This window comes from Caloenas nicobarica, chromosome 2 (assembly GCF_036013445.1).
Source record: "Caloenas nicobarica isolate bCalNic1 chromosome 2, bCalNic1.hap1, whole genome shotgun sequence".
Classification (NCBI taxonomy): Eukaryota; Metazoa; Chordata; class Aves; order Columbiformes; family Columbidae; genus Caloenas; species Caloenas nicobarica.
The window spans coordinates 59,657,020-59,674,494 of NC_088246.1; the positions used below are offsets into that span (position 1 = coordinate 59,657,020).

General features: G+C 40.8%; 1 protein-coding gene across 3 annotated transcripts in view; it reads right to left on the bottom strand.

Annotated features, from left to right (window-relative positions):
* TPK1 (thiamin pyrophosphokinase 1) overlaps nt 1-17,475 on the bottom strand; it is a 305,419-nt gene that overhangs the window by 101,267 nt on the left and 186,677 nt on the right. For all 3 annotated transcript variants that reach the window (XR_010605792.1, XM_065628899.1, XM_065628900.1), the window contains exon 6: nt 2,172-2,318. Coding sequence is in view for 2 of the 3 variants with exons in the window: in XM_065628899.1 (XP_065484971.1) it covers nt 2,172-2,318 (147 nt within the window). In the remaining variant the exon portion in view is untranslated. The remainder of the gene's footprint in view (nt 1-2,171; nt 2,319-17,475) is intronic.

Genomic DNA, 17,475 nt, shown 5'->3' on the forward strand with positions numbered 1-17,475 from the left:
TCTCTGCTCTGTTCAAATATTTTAGCCTCTGCCTAGGTACACATGACTGAGAACCAATACTAGTCTCCCACTACGGTAAGCAGAGGGCTAATATTATTTTGAAGCAAAAATACGGTTATACTTTTCTCATATATTTCATCCAAAGATCAGATTCTCTTTCCCCAAGAGAGAAAGGTTTCACGTCTAAATTTTATAGGAAAAGTATAATGCTCTTAACTTTATCATTTGCATTAGCATTTGAATCTCAAAATCTTGCTTCATTTGTTGCACAGTTTCCAGCGTTGCATTTTAAAAAGTCAGTGGGTCTCCCGCTGTGTTCAACTCCCTCCTACCTTGATTTTAAATTACAAAGGAGAGAGGCGAAAAAAGAGAAAATGCCATGACTTTGGTGTTTACAAGAGAAAAATATCGTGCTGAATTCTGTATAAAAGAAGAGTACTCCCAGGTTTAGGATCCTCATTTCTGTCTGTGTATAAACTACTCACTTGTTTTTTTTCTAAATTATGCAGGATTAACGTTATTATCTGGACGTACCATGACAGTTAACTGAAGATACTGACAGTGACAAGTTTAAACCAACAATGAAAAGCCATTTAGTGTCAAAGCTAGCATTAAGATTGTTTAAATGGCCTGCCCCCTGTTATCTGCCCTTTATTTCTGAAGGATAGAAACAGTCTGAAGTTACACAAGTCGGCTACTGGCAACGAAGCCGCAATGCAGCCAGAATGGCAGAAAAAAAATAATATCCTGTGGAACTCGCCCCCCCAACAAAAAAGTATTAAATGCTTCTCATAAGGCACTATTACAAACAAAACATAAAGAAGTTTCCAGCAAGCCCAAACAATTAACAATCTACCGTTTAAATGCACAGATCAGAATTTTTTTCAAGTTGGAAAGGGTTTAATTATTCATTGAAGACTCTTCTGAAAGCAACCTCAGGCATGGCATTTTAAAGCAAATTATAGGAAAGATGAATGAAAAGAATGAAAAGTCTTTCCAGTCCAAGTAAGAGTTTTGTAAGCTAAACTGGGAATTCTCCATCTTACTTCAGCTCTTCAGTATGTTCTTAAAGTATCCTAAAATTAATTTACAGTGGTCAGTGAAGTACTGCACCCCCAGGTCAATCACAAGCGAGCTACTCCTCACTTTCAGATTTTAACCACAGTTACACTTTAGCCCTCTCTCTCCCTCACTCTTCTGCCTCTATTCATCTAGCTGTGCAACTAACGATCAGTTATTCCTCGTCATATCGGCAAATGAGTTCCTGTGCCTACTATCTTTCCTGCAGACGCAGTGCTTCGAAGTTGTTAATACAGCGTCTACCCCTGTGGATTTAAATCCATAATCTCCTAGAACCTTATTAATGCTTTTCTCAAATTACAATGAAGCATGTGTGGTGCAGAGTTTTGTCAAATTTATCTGTGAATGTTATTTATTTTCATGAAATAAGCTTTCCAAGATAAAATGGGAAAGTTAGTTAAGCTTCTAGAAACCCTGACATGAAGAAAAGAGATTTCCAAACAAATAAATGAATCACTGTTAGAGAAGACTCTTTGATGCTTACATTTGCCATTAATTTAATTTAGAAGCAGAAGCCCAGCAAGATCTTTTGTGTGAGTTGTTTTATGAATCAATAAATGGAATAACAGACCTGAAAAACCACAAAAATAATGCATCTTAAATAAATTCCCTCGTTGATCCTAGCTGGATTCCCATCATAATGAACTGCACCATCCAGACCACATAGGAGCTCTGTCTGACGTGTTTGTCAGGAGCTCCGACATATCTTCCTCTTGCACCTTTCTTTTGTTTCTCTTACTGCAGACATCCTTATTTCTACTCAACATGCAAAAGGGCTGTGTGCTAAATCTAAAATTAGTGGAATCTAACTAAAAAGTTTTAAAACTTTTTTTTTCCATTTATAATGAAAAACCTATATTTACCCAAATTCAGTTTTCATAGCTTCTGGATTTTTACATTCCTCCACTTTTAAACTAATATATCCTGAACAAATTAAACACAATCTTTTCCAAGGCATGAATGCAGAGCCCATCGTTTGCTGACCCTATAGAATACAATTAAGAAAATGAGCATTATATGGTGCAAGACCTACAGAGTCAGGGTGGGTGGAAGGTCAGATTTATTATGAAGTAACTTTTCACAACACTTACTGGTTGAAGCAGGTAAACCAGTGAGCACTCCTGGATAAGTATCACTGGAAAAGGAGTGATATTTGTCGCATGAAAAAGCGTTTCCACTGATGCCATTATTTGATCAAAGCGTCCTCCAAGTCCACCCAAAGTCACAATCACGTCGATCTAAAAGATAAAACAACAACAGTCACTAAGAAGACTTTCAGGCTTGATCTCTAGACCCTGAAAATCAACAATAAAATCACTTTGGGGAAAAAAAAAAGAAAAAAAGAAAAAAACCCCCCTACTGATTATATAAAAGCAAATGTCAAATACAGTTATTTACTGCCATTACCGATAAATACCATTATGTGATTTTTGAGGCTGAGTATTAAAGCTCAGTAAATTCATGGCCAACATGTGGTACTTCAAAAAAAGACATAACTGTTCTCTCTAAAATACAGGCCAGCCTTTGCAGGTACTTATCTGTCTGCCCTGAATATATAGAGCTTAAGATCTATCACTCCACATCTAAGCTTCTCAGCTAAGTGTGGCGTATCTGAGCCTTAGTATCTTTCATCTCCAGATGTTAACAACACTTCAGTATTATCCTCACGTTTCACAGAGCAAATAAAGGAAATTTCAGGTTAGAGCCACTGTATGTTGTTCCTGCCACACAGCATTTTAATGTAGAATCAATCCCGCTCACAGGCTGCCTCTACCCAAGATTAAAAGTACTATAGAAGTAGGAGGTTCCACCCCAAGCAACTGGCACATCATCTTCCAGCTGTCAGGGACAGGGACAGGGACAGGAGTGCTCTTCTGTCCCAGTCCCGCAGAGAGCACCGCATGACTGCTTGGAAGAGGCCATGGAATCCGGCTGCTGCTGCTCAACGCTCTCACACTCCATCAAACCTCTGAGCACTTCATTTCCTATAAGCAGAAAGGGAGTATTTAGAAGCCTTGGTTAAGAGCTTTTGGGTCCTCAGATAAAAGGTCACTGAGTGCCAAGTATTATTATTATTACTTCCATAATGTGGATAGGTTATGTTCAGTAATTGTGTTTTAAAAAGCTACCACTAAGTCATATCTAGAGCCCTAACACATTGCAGCTCTAAAGTCTTTAGAAGCTGCCTTGACAATGGCCATCTGGTGAAGTTTCCAACTTTATAGGGCTTAAGTCTACGGCTACTGTGATTACATGAAATTTTACTCAACCCAGGAGCCATATAATGGTTCTCTGTGTATCTGGAATGATGTATTAATAGCATCAGCTTCTATTTTTATTACGAGGGCTAGGGCTTTATGATTCTGCAGAATATTGGTTTGCATGAAAATTAAGTTCTTTTCCTTTTGATGAAGAATTACACCACCTTTCTCATCACCACCAGAAAAATACTTGAGAAGCCAGAATGGATCAATAAAACACATTATATCAGCAGCAAACACTGAAACAAAAAAAATGCCCTTGTACTGCAGACAGCATGTATGTTCTGTGCAGATTAGAGATCACACATACCTAATGTACAGCCAATAGAATATGAATGGTAGGAAAACTTAAACAGGAAACGAAACAGCAAAAGGTAAAAGCATGTGTTCCCAGCTAAGCCATAATACATTTTCCATTTTACTGATCCCAGTGTAGAAACAAACTGCTCATTTGATTGGTGATGACTATGATTTAAAAGGGTAAATCGGTTCTCTGAAAATAAGGCTACTAAAATGACTCACCACCAGCAGTTCCCTACCAGACAACTAAGAGTAAAAATACCCTCCCACCCTAACAGAGGCCACGGGGAAAATCTGCTGCATTAACCTGGAACCACAGTGCAGTTAAGGTGGCTTTGAAAAGGATCAAGATTCACATGAAGGTTGTTTTCCATGTGAGTAATGAGACTGCAGCTTAAATATTAGCCTAGCTCACGCTTCGAAAAGCTGAGCAACTACTGTATGGTTTCTTGGTATAAAGTCTCACCATAGATGAACTGGTTTGTTTTGGCTTTGATGTTATCTACAGCTTAAAAGGTAAGAATGAAGGAAACGCAGAGTTCCCTCTGACTCGTAATTAAAATGATGCAGTAACATTCTCAATGAGTCTTCTTCCCCTTGTAAAACTCTCACTATGTCAGAAAAATCTTGCTCTGTTATTCACACACATGTACTTATTGCAAAGTACAAGACCTATATGAAACAATGAAGTGCTTGCTGACTGCATCTTTTTGTGATAGAGATTGCCAGAGTACAGTAAGTTGAAGAAAATTATAACAATTTCTGTATTTTAACGTACGACAGAAGTGACGCAGAAGTCCTACTCCTTATTCAATAGCAACAATGCAGTGATCTTGTGCATTGGTGCTCAAAAAGTAAGAATATAAAACCATTCTAGCATGGAGTAAATTTGTTGAAAAGGCATTCATAAAACAGAGGTTTGGGGTTGTGGCGTGTTGGGAGAAGGCTAATAAGGATATATTAAAAGGGCATATGACTATTATTTAGGGTTTGCGTGAATTGTGAAAATGAAAAATACAAGTATGTGACAGGTATTCAAACAAACCCAGCTGGAGTATGAGGAGCAGGCAGATAAAAAAAGCTAAAACTCTGCACTTCTGTGGTGGCTGACAGTCCTGCTTTTCACTGGAAAGTCTTGGCAGCAGTGACAGACATCCAGACATTGTGGGACTTTTAAAGCCTTGATTTGAAGGTTTAGGTACACACACTTTGTTTATTTAACAGAAACACAGAGAGGCTAAGTCCAACAAAACCTCAAGAGCCTTTTCATCCTAAAGCTATCATCTCTGTTAAAAAAAAAAACCAAACCAAACACAACACAAAAATCACAAACTAACAAAATAATCAGTTCCTTCCAGCAATCCCTGCTCCTCTTGCTCTGCCAAGCACTTAAGAAAACAGATGTACTATGAAAGCACATACACGACTCTTGGTCATTCCAGAACCTAAGACAAAGTGAACATCAAAGCACAAGACATTTATATATTCCCACACTACAGACAGGAAAGGCCATTCATTTTTCTGCTATGATTTCCTGTACAACACAGGCTACACAATTATACTGTTTCTGCTAATCAGCCCAGCAGGTAGCATTTGAGTAACACACTGTACTTCAATTGAAATGTCCATGCTTCACTTAAATGTCCTGTCACCAGCCCCCTTACGCAATTTGTTTTCACACAGCGCGACTCATTTCCTGAAAAAAAAAGGATAAAATATCCTAAATAACGACAAAGAAAAGCTTAGATCATTGCAGGCACAGTGGAGAATGCACCATATTCTCTCAGACTATGTATAACCTGACTTAAACATATTGCACAGTATCTTTAAAGGTAAGCAAGCTTTAAATGAGAGAGTTGAACATATAAGGGTGGGATTCAGTCATCTTTAAATGATACAATTATGCATTAGCATCTCTTGAAAGAGATTTAGGAGTCACTACTGAACAGTTAAAAGAAGCAGGGAAGCATAAAGAAAGACTGAGCTGGCAATTCAGGGATGTACTTCTTCCTTCTCCCCTAAGCTGTAATTAGAGGGTGCAGTAAGGGGGGCTGAGGCTGCCACCACGTCAGAATGAAGTTCCTCAGGTTCTTGCTTCCTCTCTCACAGAAACCACTGAAATGGACAACTTGCTGTAAACTGTTCGCAGGCTTGCAATAGGGAACTGCTGGAGAGAGTCCAGCGCAGGGCCACAAAGATGATTAAGGGAGTGGAGCATCTCCCTTACGAGGAAAGGCTGAGGGAGCTGGGTCTCTTTAGCTTGGAAAAGAGACTGAGGGGTGACCTCATTAATGGTTATAAATATATAAAGGGTGAGTGTCATGAGGATGGAGCCAGGCTCTTCTCGGTGACAACCAACAGTAAGGCAAGGGGTAATGGGTTCAAGCTGGAACACAAGAGGTTCCACTTAAATATGAGAAGAAACTTCTTCATGGTGAGGGTGACGGAACACTGGAACAGGCTGCCCAGGGAGGTTGTGGAGTCTCCTTCTCTGGAGACATTCAAAACCCGCCTGGACGCCTTCCTGTGTAACCTCACCTAGGTGTTCCTGCTCCGGCGGGGGAATTGGGCTAGATGGTCTTTCGAGGCCCCTTCCAATCCCTGACATTCTGTGATTCTGTGATCTTTCTGTGAAAACTGGTCCAGCTGACATTCCTCTTTCTGGCACAGATGGGTTAAACATAAAGATGATTTTCGCTGTATGATTGAGGAACATGTATTTGAGGAGATGGGTGAAAGGACACAGGAAGCTGGGAACTGCCTGGGGTGGGTGAGAAACGTGCAATATCTAGCTTTGTAATGTCAGCATCGCCGTGACATCCAAGAGCAAAGTCCAAGGCTCAAGCTGACAGCAAAGGACTCTGCTCATTATCTCTGACAAGAAATCCTCTCCCCGGTGTATGGGTAGGGCTCTGGACAGACAATTCAGGACTTTCTTCCACATGATCTCAGTTTCAGGCAGACAACTTGCAAACAAACATGCCCAAGTCTCAGAGAGGTGGGCAGGCGAAAGGGAACATTTACTGGCAACAACCAGTAGCACTGAACGAACCGTGAAAAAGACCTCCCCTGAAGGAAAAAGGGAAGGTAACAGTAATCAAGATGTCATAAAAGCTCTGGGGCCATGAATAATTCTCCCTCCCTCTGAGACCATGGAGACTGTCTACTGCTAATATCTAAGACATTTCTAAGGCAATTACAGGTCAGATATTGCATCTGATTTGAACATAGCTTCCTTTTATCACCTTCTCACTTCATTGATATCTTTTCACCTCTCACCGCCTTTCTTAATTTCCTGCCATTCAAAAGCCTGTTCCTCTAATCTAAAATTTTGGAGGAATATGATATAGAGAATAAGATTCTTGTAGTAACACGTATAGTATGTTGAACTATATTATATGCTGATACACACATATATTGAAGCATATGCTGAAAAGCAAACAAGTGTAGTGTGAATGCTACATTTATTATTGCTTTATCGCTTTGACACTTTATTAATTTTGACCAGTTTACATAATTTTTTTTTTTTTTTTTTTCATAAGGCAATTTTGTCAACTCTGGATGCAGTTTGAAAATCTAGATATATCCTTTCTGGTCTCTGCATCAGCTTCAGCACTGAAGTCTTTAAAACACAGCAAGCACTTTCCTTGATAACAAATGAGCCAGAGTAGATTTCAGCTCATTCTCACAACTGTATTAGAGCTCTTGTGCTGGCCAGATCACAGTCATTTTTTTTTAATATCATCCACAAAACTGCTATGTAAATTTAATAAACTACTGAAATCTCCAACCCAATGCTGAATATGTGGCAAGATATTGTCCATTTTAGTTGATTATACTGGCTCTCTAGCTCAATGTTTTACATAGAAGATATGGGATATGCTCAGCCACACAGCTGCATCTGAACTTTGCTCAGGTAGAATCCTCCTTAGCTGGAATTTGCTCATCGCTTGAGCCATTTGACTCTTCATGAGAACAAGAGCTCTCAGTCAAAGGCTGCCATCCTGTCTGTATACTCGAGATGATAACCTTCAGTCAGCTTCATTGTCACCTCACTGATTCCACTAATCTTTATGTTCTATTTTCAGCTCCTTCATAAAGCATTTCTTGCTTGTGTTCATTTTCTGACATTTTTACCCAACTGCTTTCTCTTTTTGTAGCTCTTTTTATTCCAAATAAGAGGTTAAGTCTTTCTGCTAATGACAATAAGCATGCAAATAGATTGCATTTGTTTGCTTAAACCAAGTAACATCTATGATGGTAAGACAGAAAAGGGAAAGATAATCTCAAAATCCAGTCACAGATTTGAGTAGCTGGAAACATTTTACTCTTGGTTCTCACTGTTGATTTGTGTTTATATCTCTGGTCAAATGCCTTGATTTCATTTCAGTGCTTTGGCTTTGCTCTCTCCTGCAGGTAAATTGAACGTTTGAGGGCGTATATAACATCATCTGGCATAAATTTTGTGGAACATAAACTTCATAACCATTGACTTTATTCTTACTTACAGAAATCTAATCTACAATATCCATGTGAACTGCTGGACCCCAAGTAATCTGAATTTGACTGCTTGCTCTTGTGCTGAATATTCCTGTATGACCTTGGTCAAACAGTACTCCCTGTGCCTCAGGTAGAGTAGGGACAGCAATAACTCCCGCTCTGCTACTGCTGGTCAGCTGGAGCACAGCTCTACAATTTGTGCTGCGTGTGAGATCACGGTCATTGGAACTGCTTATTGCCTTGAATTTTCTGGGTGAAGGGCTTGTCTCTACTCCAGACTGTTACCATGCTGTTGTGAGTAGGCAAAAGTGCACTAAAACTCTTAGAGCAATCTGTTCACGGAGGCTTTGGAGGAAAATGTGTGCTAGTTTTGACCCTGACACATTAATTCCGTGCATGAACGAGGATTCCAGGACTATCAAACGTGTCTTCTGAAACACCATAAAATCTCGTTGTCTTTTAAAACAGTGTGAAAAGACATTCACAAGCATCAGGCTAAGCTGTCTGTTCTCACAGCTGAACCACCGTAACCCACAGTGTGTACTGCGGTATCACCCCCATGGAAATGTAAAACCAATCACAGTAAACTATCATATCCTTAAGAAAGCACGCCCCGGATTTGTATTAGCAGCAATCCAAGAGGCCCTCAAAAGATTATGCTAAAATGGTCTAGAAAATCTCTTTAACAATCTCATATCCACTCTCATCTAGTGCCAAAAGCTGTGTTTGGCACATGCTGTGTTTTTAATCTCTTCACATAGTGCCTCCAGGAGTGAAGAAAAAAAAAAAAAAGGCAAAACAAACTAACTAAAAACTCCCGTCAATGAACAACTCAAGGGAGGAAAAAAAAGTTATCCCATCTTCTTCAAGAGAATCTGTTCATTGTGAGCTTTGTATTTCACATTTCACTTAACTCCGGCTGTCGGTCTTGAAGCAGCCTTCCTTCCGCTCCCTCCAACATGTTTCCGTGTTGTCACAAGATCAGCAGGACAACAGGGCTACAACCCACTGCTTCCCTGCCAGCAGGATCCCCACCCCACCGTGCTGACGCCTGTCACCCCACGCTCTTCAACCAGAGCCGGCCTGCAGCCTGTGCTGAAGGTTAACCCGGCCCCGCAGGGACAGCGGGTGGGAAGGGCACTGCACAGGGAAGAGGCTCTTTGCTGCAAAGACTCTCCCTAAAAGCCTCTGTTATTCCGCCAAAGGGATACAGTTCGCCACCCGGATTGGGGAGCCTTGCCTGGACTGCATCCTGGTCTTGTACGGGAAGATCTCCAGCTACTCAGCACCTGATGGATCAGAGACGCTCTAAGTTCTGCCTGCTAGCCCACAAACAGGTTATGTATCACAGGAATCACAGAATGTCAGGGATTGGAAGGGGCCTCGAAAGATCATCTAGTCCGATCCCCTGCCAGAGCAGGAACACCCAGATGAGGTTACACAGGAAGGCGTCCAGGCGGGTTTTGAATGTCTCCAGAGAAGGAGACTCCACAACCTCCCTGGGCAGCCCGTTCCAGTGTTCTGTCACCCTCACTGTGAAGAAGTTTCTTCTCATATTTAAATGGAACCTCTTGTGTTCCAGTTTGTACCCACTGCCCCTTGTCCTATCACTGGTTGTCACCAAGAAGAGCCTGGCTGCATCCTCCTGACACTCACCCTTTACATATTTATAACCATTAATGAGGTCACCCCTCAGTCTCCTCTTCTCCAAGCTAAAGAGACCCAGCTCCCTCAGCCTTTCCTCATAAGGGAGATGCTCCACTCCCTTCATCATCATACATATCAATGAGAGTATGTGCACCTTGGCACACCTCCATGAGCCCTGACAACTTCCCTTTGATTTTCTTTACAGTCCTTCGGTGGGTTAACCTTGGCTGGCAGCCAGGCACCCACCCCAGCTGCTTGCTCTCTCTCCCCCTCCTCAACGGGACAGCGAGAAATAATAAGATGAGAAAGCTCATGGGTTCAGACAAGGACAGAGAGATCATTAATTACCAATTACCATCACAGGTAAAACAGACTAGACTTGGGGAAAATTAATTTAATTTATTGCCAATTAAAAATCAAGTTAGAGAGAAAAAAAGAAAGACAAAACTAAACCCACCTTTCCACCATCCTTTTTTTTTTTTCCCAGGCTCAACTTCACTCCTTCATTCCTGACTCTGTCTCCCCTCTCCCCCAAGCGGTGCAGGAGAATGGGGGACTGCGGTCAGTGCACACTTGCTCCTCTCTGCCTCTCCTTCCTTCTCTTGTTGTTCCCCTGCTATAGCATGGGGTCCTGTCCATGGGGTACAGTCCTTCAGAAACAAACTGCTCCAAGCATGGGTCCCCCACAGGCTGTAGCCCCTGCCAAGCGCCCACCCATGGCTGAGGGGCTCGGCTGTGCCCTGCACTGGTGTCGCCTGTGCCCAAACTGGCCGATCCTCCCCTCACCGAGACCCCGCAGCCCCCACCAGCTGCTGGGCACACAAATCCCATACACAACCCTAACTAATAACCCCCATCGCTTAACTCATTATTATGTCTGCTTCTCTAGAAGGCCGAAACAAACATGTCTGTCTTGGCTGCAAAGCTTCCTTTCCTTCCCCACCACATCTCTGTGTGGTTTTGTTTCAGCTCCTGCAGAGACACTGGTCCGAGACCCTTGGAAAGCCTACAAAGGAGGCTAAACAAACCTGTGGTATTGCAAGGCAACAGGGCAGACTTTCTGTAGACGAGGGTTGCTATATGAAACGCTCCATCAGCAGTCCACAGGCGCTGACACCCGGATGAGCAGAGAAAGCCAGCTTCAGCACTATGAGAGGAAAGATCTTTTCCTGTGGCTTCCTAAACCAGATGTGTCTTTTCTTTCATAGAATCATTTCAGTTGGAAGAGACCCTCAGGATCACCGAGTCCAACCATAACCTAACTCTAGCACTAAACCATGTCCCTAAGAACCTCGTCTAAACAGCTTTTAAACTCCGCCAGGGATGGTGACTCCACCACTTCCCTGGGCAGCCTGTTCCAATGCCTGACAACGCTTTCTGTAAAGAATTTTTTCCTAATATCCAATCTAAACCTCCCCTGACACAGCTTGAGGCCATTTCCTCTTGTCCTATCACTTGCTACTTGGGAGAAGAGACCAACACCCTCCATGCTTTTTTAAAACTAATTTTCTGCCTATTTTTATTTCCATTACATCATGTTAAACTTGGTTATCAAATTTAAGGAAAGAATCACAGATTTTTAAGTGAAAATGTTCTATACAAAATACAGAAAAGGAAATTAAAAAAAAAAAACCATCACCATTTCCATTAAAGGGTGATGCTATTTTGTTTTTACTTCGTCTGAGTAGGAGTTAATGGCTCAGGTGCTTTCCCTGCATATCTTAGCATTTAGCAATGAAGTCTGTATAAAAGATGCCACAAATAATGCAGAGCTGCAGGGCATCCTCACTCTCCTGCAGCAGCATCGCAGAGGAGATAATGGCAAAAGAGGCATTTGTGCCTAAATAGGATGAGACGTTAGCTCTGCTATTTAAAAAGTTTAAACTTGGGTTCACATAGGTCTGAAGATCTTCTCATAGGTCCCCACAGAACAGTAATATTTTCAGCTGGTCTGAACATTAATCTTCATGATGAACAAGAGGGTAATAACCTGTCCTATTATACTCAAGGGACAGATACAAGATCTGAAACTAAAGATGGAATCTTTTTCCTGGGTCTCTCAGGCCCTATTCTGTGAATGGTTCCTCTTTTGAGTGATTTCACTGAGTACTTGGGCAGTACAGAATTATTTTTTTTTCCATGGGAGTGCAGATTTGCACAAAGAAGTTTGGAATTTATACCCTTGTTTCTAAGATGATGGAGATATTCTCATATTGAAGGAAGTAGGTTAGGATCTTGGATGCCAATTTTCCTTTTCAGAGTAGATTCAGTATTTATAGCAGGTAAGCTAAACATAGGCTGAATAAGGTCAACTTACACCCGTTACAGAATCTATTTTATTTTTCTACACTGTCTTCTAGATGATACAAATTTAGCCATGCACTTAAAAACAAATGAAGCATGATTTTTAAACTGGAGGCGCTTGTGAAGTTGTAAACATTTTATGCTCACATTTAATTTGCACAAAATATTGAGCTTTAATTGTTCAGTGCTTAGTTGTTCAGTTGTTTAAAAGGGGAGCTTGATGGGTTCTTTACGCAAGTTGAAGAGACCATTCCCTGAGTCCCCTCCTTAGCACAGACAAAGTCAAAACAAAATGTAGCTGATTAAAAAAAAAAAAAAAAGACAGTGTGAGCATCATAACTAGCAAAGCCTGGTTGCCAGTGTGGCTCTGCTATGAAGACCCTTCAGTCTTCACCTCTGTTGAGCTACCGCCTTTTTTACAGTGGGAATACTGTAGGTGCCTTTCGAGTATAACCAGCCTGCCTCATTTTTACAATATTTATGAAGAGTTAAATTACTGTAAGCCTCTCCGCCACTTCTTGAACATTTCTCGCATCACCCTAGAGGTCCAGAGTTCAAGATGAGGGAAAGTCAAAGGACTGCAGAAGGCAGCGAGGCCTCAGGGCTACAGGCTAAACCACTTCCATGAAGCACCAGCCACAGCCTTTCGCTTTGCCACAGTCCTAAGACCTTCCTCTCCCCTTCATCCCCAATACTCTTTTCTAGGTAAGAAAAAGAAAAAAAGAGAAGGACCCACCACAGCTTCAAAAGATTTGACCAATATTACAAATTCATTGTTTCTCTTGACTGTTCAAAGGCCATACAATGTTACAAACAGAGGGAAAATGTCATGGGGAAAAACAAAACCAAACCGTTAAGGAAGTGTTCTTATATACACTTCTTAGGTTAAATAAGTTTCCTTGAACAGGACAAAAAAAGAAGCCACAGAAAAAGGTTAATGTATTGATTCACCTACAGCTTGAAGGACAAGGTTATTGCAATTTCTGAAGTTATGAAACTGTTCTCTCTAAAGACATTGTTTCTACAATCATGGATGTAGAAAACTGCTAAAGGTTTTCATGAAACTATCCCACTAATAGCAAAAAACCTGTCACTTATTCTTGACAAGCATCTCAATTTCGTAGGAAGAAATAATATGTGAGATGCAAAAAATGCCCTGACTATTATAATCTGCAGTTAAAATTAGCTGCACCAGCATAATTTTCTTAATATGCTTAATTATAAACTTACATCCCATTAACTAAACAGAATTTCATAAAAAATAGTCATAACTTACAGGAGGTTGCATAACACCACAGTATTCATGTGTCAAGCAGAAAAAAATAAACCAAGTTATTTAGAAAATCTCAGGCAGCAAACTCCTGTCAGTCCTTGAACTGCAGAGAAATTCCTAGTGTCAAAATCTACGGCTGTTTAAGGGTACCTACTACAACACCCACCTCCAAGACACTGTCAATTCAAGTACGACATTATTTTGAGATCAGTGGTATGACAGTGTAGCTCAACCACTTTCCCAGCACAGTTACATCAGCAATAGCTACCATCAGTGAAGCTGTGCTCCTGTGAAGCTGAAGGGGCTGGAGTGGGAAGGAGAATCACCTCTCCTATCAAAAAGAGTTATAAACGGGAGAAAATTGGTGGTTACAAAGGGAACAGTAAATCACCTGTAGTAACCTCACGTTTTCTGTTTCAAATATAGAATCATGGAATAGTTTGGGTTGGAAGGGACCTTCAAAGGTCATCTAGTCCAACCCCCCTGCAATGAGCAGGGACATCTTCAACCAGATCAGGTTGCTCCGACACCTGTCCAGTCTGGCCTTGATAGTTCCCAGGGATGAGGCATCTACATGTCTCTGGGCAACTTGTTCTAATGTTTCACTACCCTCATTGTAAAAAATTTCTTCCTCCCATCTAGCCTGTCTCCCCTCTTTTAGTTTAAAACCATTATCCCTTGTTCTATCATAACAGGCCCTGCTAAAAAGTCCGTCCCCATCTTTCTTACAGGCCCCTTTTAAGTACTGAAAGGCTGCAATAAGCTCTCCCTGGAGCCTTCTCTTCTCCAGTCTGAGCAACCCCAACTCTCTCAGCCTGTCCTCACAGCAGAGCTGTTCCAGCCCTCTGATCATCTTGGTGGCCTCCTCTGGCCCCTCTCCAACAGGTCCATGTCTGTCCAGAGCTGGACACGGGATTCCAGGTGGGGTCTCACCAGAGCGGAGCAGAGGTGCAGAATCACCTCCCTCGACCTGCTGGTCATGCTCCTTTTGATGCAGCCCAAGATACAGTTCGCCTTCTGGGCTGCAAGAGCACATTGCTGGCTCATGTCTAATCTTTCATCCATCAGTACGCCCAAGTCCCTCTTGGCCAGGCTGCTCTCAATCCCTTCATCCCCCAGCCTGTACTGATACAGGGGGTTGCCCTGAGCCATATGCAGGACCTTGCACTTGGTCTTTGACTAAATTCGGAGAACAGCAGTTGGCTTCCTCATTAGCTTCCACAGTCTTGTTAATAAGCATATCCTTGATCTCTCCCATCCCCTGAACTGCCTAAATAAACAGCATTTTTCCCCCTTCTTCCTCTTCTCAAAGTTTGACATCAGGTTTATCTTTTTTAAACAAATGAAAATCAATATGTTCTACAGAAATCCCACTCTCCTTTTGCCTTTTTTTCTTTAAATTACCTTCATAGATCAAATACAAGCCCCAGTAGAGTTTACAAGGAATACACAAGAAAATTTCTCAGAGTGTGATGCACTGTGTTCTTGCAGACACCCATTTTGCATGAAATTATTCTAACACAAAGATATTTAGTGTGTCTTGATGCCCACAGCTGTAGTGAAACAGGTAGACAGCCTGCTTCCTCCGCATGAAATTAGGGTGTTTCTCTTTGAGAACTGGCAAGTTCTGATATCCTGTATAACTTCAAAGTCCTTGTAAAAGGTTTACACTCCAGCTCCATGACAATTTCCAGACTGCTTATTCCCCTACTTACAGTATTTAGCTACTTCCCTGTTCCCAAATCACAGTAATAGCCTGTCCTCATTCCTACACTTTCCTTTAAAAGCCACTCCTGTTACTGTTCTGGATCCCCAAAAGTTTTCAGAAATGAAAACAAGTAGTGATCTGGCATGAAATTACAAACTACTAACACGAGCAGCAGAATTATGATTCAGTCAGGAACTAAAGCTGATATATTTACTGTTACAAAAATGTCACATTATCAGGAATAACCTCAACTGATAGAATAAAACAAAGCTAACCCAAACGAAGACTGGCACTTGCAATAATGATACCCTTTCTACATGGTACTGCTCTTTATGTAAAAAACTATTCTCTTTTAGAGCATTTTCTGATTTTCATTTTAGAGTATTTTCTGTTTTCCTTCAGGGTCTTTTTTGTGTAAAGACAAACCAGAGAGTGCTTAATAAGCTGTTTGAACACTGCATAGCTCAAGGTGGTACATGAACATCACTTCATCGTCTTCTCTTCAGCACTTTGTAAACACAGGACTTCACTAACATTATCTTTAGCTTAGCCGCCCTCAACAGAAAATAAAGTGGATTGATTTGACACTTTAAAGGATAAAGAGAAGAATGCTTGCATTCGCTTAAAAGAAGTAACATCCTTGACTGCTGACAGATCGAACCTTTAAAGTGTAATTTTAAAATGGAAATGTTAGTATAGTATCCCTTTACTGCAAAGGGTTTTTAGGAAGAGTTGGTTTAGATATTTTCACTTTTTCATATTGACACTGATGCTTTTATCAATTTAAACACACTAACATTAAACCACTAAAAGGCATGTAGGTTTCAATAAAATTCATTTTTTATATCTTCAGCCCATATAACCAAATGAGTTGCTTTAACTTTGTTTAAGCAGAAGAGATAATAAAGTTAAATGAAAAGTCCCAGAGCTTAGTTTTAAGACTAAACGGTATTTTAGATGATACAGTTAAAGAAAGCAGAGTTTGTAACTGAGATAAAGATAACGGCTTATATCTATCTTTACACTATGAGGATTCTTCTTGGAGCTGCATGACTGATAAACACACTTCCACTTCTCAGTGGTGTGAGCTGCCTCAGTCAGACCAGGGACAGTGTTATGGAAAGAGCACTTGATGAAGATTGGGAATTGGAGGATCACCCCCAACTGTACCACTAGTATGCTGGGAGAATGTGGACAAGTTGCCTCTGTACTTCTGCTTTCTAATCTGCAAATTGAAGATAATAATGTTCACTTTTAATGCAAGATCTATTGATCTCTAAATAAGAGATACTGTAAGAACACCTATCATTTTGCCAGTTCAGTTGGTTTCTTGAAATAGCTTGTGTTACACGAGAGAAAATGAAGAACAGAAAGTAGTACCAGATAGAAATTACTGTAAATAAGCTTACTTGAAGGTCTTGTAATGAAGAAGGGAAAGTACTCAGAATGGATAAAAGAGTGATTAAAGCAGAATGTGCACACCAAAGTGTTCAATAGACCATAAGCAACATAAAAAAACCACATGGCAGAAATAAAGACAGAGTTAGTAAGACATTAAGAAAGCATCACATAGGGCCAGGAAAGTATACTGCCAGAAAATCTGTGCGTTTACATACATACATGCAGGTGCATGCATGCACATGCACTCAGTCGTGCAGAAAGAGAAGGAGAAATATCTGACAGCCTTTGGGTTGGAAAGAAACTTCAGGAGTCAGATTCTGTTCGTGGTACTTAGTTGGTTCACTTATCCAATACAATGCAATTAGGGCTGTGGAAAGGGAAAATTAAGACTGATTCTAGCTTGCACATATAAAGTTAGAACTGCTTATCCTAACATTCACTGCAGTATGTAGTTATAAATACATATAATTAGGTGACTTAGCTATCACAAAATGACCCCAAAGCTGCTTTCTGCATGACTTGGCTATGCAACCAAAATATGCAACGTAAATCAGAAATTAATGACTCTGAGGTTTCAGAAACTATTCTACGAGTTTTTTATTTGAGACATAAAAAGTGGTTATGAATTTGGCTATTATTCTAGAAGAAAAAATTACTGCTGTCTATATTGAACAAGGAGTTCAAGAACTAACAAGGAGTTTTTTCTCCTAGATTTGTGTCTCTGTTGACCATCAACTCCAATTGCATCTCTGCTTGTGGTAAAGGCATTTTTAAGGTCTTGTCTCAAACTGAATTCTCCAACAATCAGTAAAACCTGAACTAGCTTTGCAGCCTCCTCTCCATTGGGGCACTGAGTGTCTATCTCACCTTCACTCCCACTCAGGTGACCTCTAAGAAAGCTGTTCGACATGATTATCTTCCAGTGTTCCTCTTATTCCACTGTTCAAAAGTTATTTGTTCAAAAACTATATGGGTGAGCAGCAAGAAAGAGAAGGAGGAGG